At 37.4% G+C, this 6,500-nt stretch overlaps 1 protein-coding gene across 3 annotated transcripts in view; it reads right to left on the reverse strand.

The window, feature by feature from the left end:
* The window catches only part of gabra6b (gamma-aminobutyric acid type A receptor subunit alpha6b), a 28,930-nt gene that overhangs the window by 3,448 nt on the left and 18,982 nt on the right, over positions 1 to 6,500 (reverse strand). Inside the window, exon 9 of one of the 3 annotated variants that reach the window (XR_001311125.1) lies at positions 6,169 to 6,489. Coding sequence is in view for 2 of the 3 variants with exons in the window: in XM_014019785.1 (XP_013875239.1) it covers positions 6,229 to 6,489 (261 nt within the window). In the remaining variant the exon portion in view is untranslated. The remainder of the gene's footprint in view (positions 1 to 6,168; positions 6,490 to 6,500) is intronic. The other 2 variants (XM_014019784.1, XM_014019785.1) reach the window with 2 other exon arrangements.

Here is a 6,500-nt window from a genome sequence, read left to right on the forward strand (position 1 = left end):
TTTTTTTTTGTAATTCTCTGGAAGCCATTGATTCTTTGCCATTTATTTGTAAATAATAAATCAGATAACATGTATTGAAGCAGTAATTCTCAACCCTGGTCCACAAGGACTCCTTTCCTGCATGTTTAGATGTTTCCCTGATTTGACACACCTGATTTGAATGAATGAGTGATTAACAATCTTCTCAAGACCTGCTGAATAGCAGGGAAACAAGTAAAACATGCTGGATGGGGTCCTTGAGGACCAGGGATGGGAGCATTGGTCTAGACCAGGGGTGTCAAACTCCAGTCCTCGAGGGCCGCTATCCTGCATGTTTTAGAGGTTTTCCAGCTCCAACACACCTGATTCAGTGATTGAATTAACTSTTCAAATTGGGCAGAAGCCTGTTAATTACCCAGCGATCAAAATCTGGTGTGTTGGAGCAAGAAAACCTCTAAAACATGCAGGATAGCGGCCCTCGAGGACAAGAGTTTGACACCCCTGGTCTAGACCAATCAAAATGAGTCAGTGTGGTAGGGGTGGGAAATACTAAAAATGTTGCTATCAATCCGATACCAAGTAAACACAAGGACAGTATCACAGATACTGATAAAGATACCAATATTGACATGTTCTAATTAAGATATCACGTTCATTGAACAATTTTGTGACTTTCCCCTGTTTTATCATAATTAAGTAACTAATGTCAAAGATTTTGAGCAGATAAAAATGTTTTCTAATAAAGGGGGAGTATTATGAAAAATCAACTTTTTTCTGCTTTATATCATGTCATTCCCTCATCAAATACTAAGCCAGAGTGTACCAGTGTAATCCAGAGCTTCCTAAACTCTTGCTGGTACAAAGCTCTGCCTATGTAGACAATGTTTGGAGCTCAGTCTGCAGCCAGGTCCCACCCCACAGAGCACTCCTCCCTTGAAGCGTTATTGTGAAGACGTGCTGAAGTGGATGCGTCAGAAATGGTAGAAACGGTAATAGGATCCTAAAGAGACAGAGGCCAATTTTGAGATGCTAGGCTATGATGCAAAGTGAAATTTATTTTTGATATAAACAGCATTTTCACAACAACTAAAGGTAACATAGTTACTTGATTTTCATTATGTGCCTGGAAAATACATAATCCCCACAAAATAATAATAAAATTAACATTGTCAGTGCGATACCGATGCCCGTCTTCGTATCAATACTATTGAGACTTAGATGAATGCAGCCACTCCTAGCGTATAGTCATGGTTCAGAAAAAGGGGTTGGGGGTTGTGGAGTGGCACAGAGACAGCCAGAAAGTGTCTACGAGGAACACAAAGCATGTTTAAATGAGTCATTTGGTGCATGGGGCATCAGACAGGACACATACTGTAGATGACTAAGTAAGCACTGAGAGATATGTAAGGAATACATTCACATAAGCATTGACAAACTAGATAACAGTAGTTGTAGCAATTCCCACATGGCCCAGAAGAAAAAAACATGATAGATAGAGGATTGTTTTATCTATTGGTCTTCTTTGACCTCTGTCTGAGGGGCCTGTAATTGAATGATGATTACACCAAAGTTATAGCAATGGCCCCACAGTCAAAAAAGGAAAACAATATTTAGTGATTTTGATTTATGAGCAACAATGGAGAAGTAGGTTTTTTTTCACCCTAGCACTCATATGTCCAATAAAGAGGAGTAAGGCTCATCGTTGGCTGTTACCACACATACTCCAGTCAGCCCGCCAGCCAGCGAGCAAACAGTCCGCCAACCAGCTGCGGCCCCTCATGGAAGGAAGTGTTTTCAGCCAATTTGTTTCCTTCATGTCTTGCCCTGAATGGTGCTATTTATTAGAATGGCCTGAAGTTGCTAGGCATTGCTGCCATAGCACATTTATACACTCATATAACTGAATATTCTCCCAGAAGTACACACAGAAACCCACCTGCACATACATTCATACAGAAATCCTATTATTTTGGTTCAGTTCATCTGGTACACTATTGTGAAGTAAAAATAGAAAGCAGAAGTGGAATCTGTTTCATTCAGTGCTATTTGCTTTTATTTAGGGATAGTGGAGCTGTATAATTATCTCTTTGGAATGAAAAGAACCACCAGCTTTCACTTAATGGATGCAATATTTGGATTAAGCTGGCTCCAACTTAGAATCAAGAGGTCACTACTGTGGGCGGTGTTACATAGAAATAGCAAATAACTGTAGCGTTAACTGTGGAAGTGTAACCTATCGTGCTGTGGATTGTGTAAAAACTGTGATCCAGAACTCATTGCAGGAATGGCTTGGTTTTCATCCAATGTGTTGTTTATCATGCTTCCTTTCACACTTCCTAACAGGAACCAAAATTTACTTTACAATTTTTATATACTGTATGTGCATGATAAGCTCTAAAATCAGGTTGGAATATAGCAGCTTCTATATTAACAGTTGTTTTTTTTTTACTTTTAAATTCACTGTAGCTACATTATCATGTATATGACAAGAACATTGTTGACTAGGGTTAACGTTGTTTGTGTTATATCTCTTATTTCCTAAAATCGATTTATAGTTTGCTAACAAGTTCAGTATAAAAAGGCTTTGAATACATAAAGCAAACTTGCAAAAAAAGTAGAATTTCCTTTAAATCTGAAATGTCCCCAGTAGTTGTCTAGGTGCGATTACAATTAAAAGTTGCCCAAGCTTTAGAGAAATCTATCTGGTTGACAGAATCTGGCCTTTTTTGCATCTTCTTTTATTTCTTTTTTTCTTTATTTTTTATTATCATTTAACTAAGAATCAATATTCAAAGCAGGTGCATGCGTTATGCTGCTAGAATGAGGACTGGGGCTTTCTAACATCTGTCATGTAGGATTTCTATAATGCCTCAATATAGCTGAAATGAGGTCATCAAAGACGTGGGTCATGACTAAAATCTGTTGGATATTAGCTAATCAAAACCATGGAACTTTAAAGACAAGTGGTTTTTAGATTGTTTTGTCACCAAAGTGACCCGATTTTGTTCTCACCATGAGAAACAGAGTGTGACCGTGGACCCATATTTGCATCGGTCCAACACTTATAAAACATTCTGAACCCTAACAGGTCATAAACCACACTAGAACTGCTCCTTTGCATGTCACAAGCATTGGTGGTATTTACTGTATGTCCAGCAGGCACTTACTGTTTTTACATGGACATTAGTCATTGCAATAAATGGCCAATCAGAAAAAAAATGTATCATGTAAAGGCCCCAATTGGAATATTCTGATCTGAATCAGCTTAATCAGAATGAATTTGTAATCTGAATGAGAGGGGTGTTTTATGCCCATTGATAATCTGGATTCCATGCATGTAAACATTTAATCTGATCATGTTATTCTGGTTGTGGAAAACTGACCCGACTGCACGTGTGCCCCATGTCAACCTGATGTTTTTCCACCTGGCTAGATGCTAATATGTTGAAACTGGTCAGTTAGTAATGCAACTTTCCTATTAGAAACTTTAAAAGAGCTCAAAATTACTGAACGCCTTAATGATCAAAACTGTAGAAACACAGAGCAACCTCTCCACCATTATTAAAACCTGGTGCAGGTCTATTCTAGACACTCAGAAAACAGAATATTTGACTCTAATCAAGGTTTCTATTCTATTCTATTCTATTCTATTCTATTCTATTCTATTCTATTCTATTCTATTCTATTCTATTCTATTCTGGTGTATGTAAATACTTGTCATTGTTAGATTAATTAACTCTGTGCCCATATTAACTACATATTCAGATTATTTAATTAGAATGCATTTCAATCTGATCAAATAATTGTGCACATGTAAACATAGTTACTGTGAGAGGCAAGTGGTCTGGTTGTTCCTAAAAGTAACTTAATAATTGTTTTCCTACAAATGGATGTAAGAATAGGAATACATAACTAGAGATAGATGGTTTCAATTATATTTTAATGTTGCAGTAATGATGTGTAATCAAAACAACAGATGAGTTGTTTGCACAAGAGAGAAGATAAAACAAAAGAAGTAAATGTCCAAGTTGACAAAGAATTGTCAAAGATGCAGGATAGAAACAAAACAAAACAAAGGGCAGAGAAAAGAAAGTTTTTTTTTTATATTTTGTATTATTTTTATTTGTTATTTGTTTATTTTTTTGTTTGTTTTTGTTTTTGTTTCTTTCTGACTAGTATGAAGAATGTCCTTTCACTGGTACATAACACAGATTAGCTTGGAGCACTGCGGACATCAGGAATGAAAAATTGTGTTTTTTTTCCCTGACACATGGCTGCAGGAACAAACTCCACACTCCACCTCTTACATCAGCTTTCAGACCGTACAGGCAGACAGAGCGGCTCGAATAAAGGCAGAAGGACAGYACCTCTTGTTAACAACCAAATGCTTAATACCTGACAAGTTTTGGGAAAGGCATAAAACTGCAAACCTAGAGTCCTTACTGGATTATTGGCATGAAGGTTTTGGTCCCTGCTGTCCACCATYAAGATTCACCAGTTGTCATCTGCCATCCCTGAGTGTGCAGTCATCAGCTCAGCTGTTTTCAGTCTGCAGCTCCAACTCATTTCAAGAATGCCACACTAATTTATTATCTCTGCTAAGCTTAAACATTTTTGTCTTCTGTTTTTATATACATTTGATCATTTATTATTTCTTTATGTATTTAGTCAGTCATTTCATCTCAGTAATTAAAATGGAAAGATTTAATTTACGTTCAGTGATATTATACAGTATTTCTGTTAATTACATTTAGAATTGTTATATTGTTCTGCTTGGTTTGGAAGCTACTGCAGCCTGGAACTATTATGCTACATATTTCCCATTTAAATTTGGAAATTTTATTTTCGTGTCATGTTTTACTAGGTGTGTGTGTGTGTGTGTGTGTGTGTGTGTGTGTGTGTGTGTGTGTGTGTGTGTGTGTGTGTGTGTGTGTGTGTGTGTGTGTGTGTGTGTGTGCTTTTTTTTAGGTTTTTCTTATATTTTTTTCTTCTTCAATTCCTCCCTACAACACATTGAAGCTGCACTTGCTTTTTAACCAGATGATGTTTTATTTTTATTTTTTTGTTAATAAATTGAATTTGCTCTCATATATAACGCTGTCACTACCGGTCTCGCACAAGCAGTCTGTCAGATCTCCTCTCAAGCTTACAGTCCCTATCAATTAAAAGAAACAGTTAAGTGAGTGTCACTAAGAGGTTTAGTAACACAGAGCCATCCTGATGCATGTCAACACTGTCATGTCTTCTGACTTGTCTCAGCTCTTGCCTGCAGGGATTTTCCCTTTTTTAAAGGAGGAGCAAAGCAGGAAATGAAAGGAGCTAAATCCACACGGTTGAAATGCCCTAAAGTCACAAGTGGTGATGCACAACCAGGAATACACATCTGTTCATTGGTTGGGCCAAGTCCAACACACACACACACACACATGCAATTCATACAGTTATTCTTTACTTAGAGTATTTCTCCGCTTTCTGGTAAAGTATACAACTGTAGAGATGTTATATGGCTGGTGTGAAAAAAACTACACAAACTATTTTTTTAATAAAAACTCTGAGTCAAGTTTCTATTTCATCTTGCAGCAGATACAGTTTTAAATTTGTGTTAGTTGYGCTCTGTTTTTGTTCATTAGCATTTTAAACAGCAGCATGGGGAAAAATGAAAAGAAATAAAACAAAATGAAAACTTGGGCAATTTTGAAAATGCAACATATGCTTCATATCTCTTTCAAACCAACCTTTTTGCAGTTAATATTGCACATGCCCAGTGGGAATGTTTTGTGATGAATTGCCTACTTCCAGGTTCATTTAAATACACTTAGTCTAACYAGTATTCATATGTTCCAGTTGTGCTCTGCCGTCATTCTGACATCTGGCAACAATGCAAATTAAGGAGAGTTTGAGGATTTTTCTATCATTCATTGCTATCATTACAACATAAAATACCCATAAAACAAATGTGTGGGTATGATTGTATATAAAGGTCAAAATAAAAGCAGTTGTAAAGGTCCACATTACTAGAGTTGAATGCCAACCTTGAAAATCGGAAATAGCTTTAATTGCATTTGTAAATGGATTTTACAGATSCACATTAGTAACTGTAAAAATGTCAATAATCAATCACTGGCAATTGTTCAGGTACCTCTAAAACAAGACAGAAAGAAAGAGGGAACAACACCAAAACACTCTCACCCTCACTTATTTTTGAGTGCAATAACCTCCACAATGTGCTGTGATAGCCATGCCATCTGTTCACCTTGACATCTCCATGGTGTCCTTGGTGAGATAGACAATCCAGTAGACCAGGTTAAAGGCGCCAAATGAAAGGGGAAAGAGGATGCGTGAGTATTTGTCAATGATGCTGGTGCCAGTCAGAACGTTGTTGGCTGGTACTGCTGAGCCTTGCTGCAGGAAAGCCTGGGCATTAACAGGTGGGTTGGGGAACGTTTTGGCAGGGCGCTCAAAAAGTGGGGCAGAGTTCATTCGCTTCTTCAGCACACTACTGGCATCCACCTGCAACAGAC

The sequence above is a fragment of the Austrofundulus limnaeus genome, unplaced genomic scaffold (assembly GCF_001266775.1).
Source record: "Austrofundulus limnaeus strain Quisiro unplaced genomic scaffold, Austrofundulus_limnaeus-1.0 Scaffold231, whole genome shotgun sequence".
Lineage (NCBI taxonomy): Eukaryota > Metazoa > Chordata > Actinopteri > Cyprinodontiformes > Rivulidae > Austrofundulus > Austrofundulus limnaeus.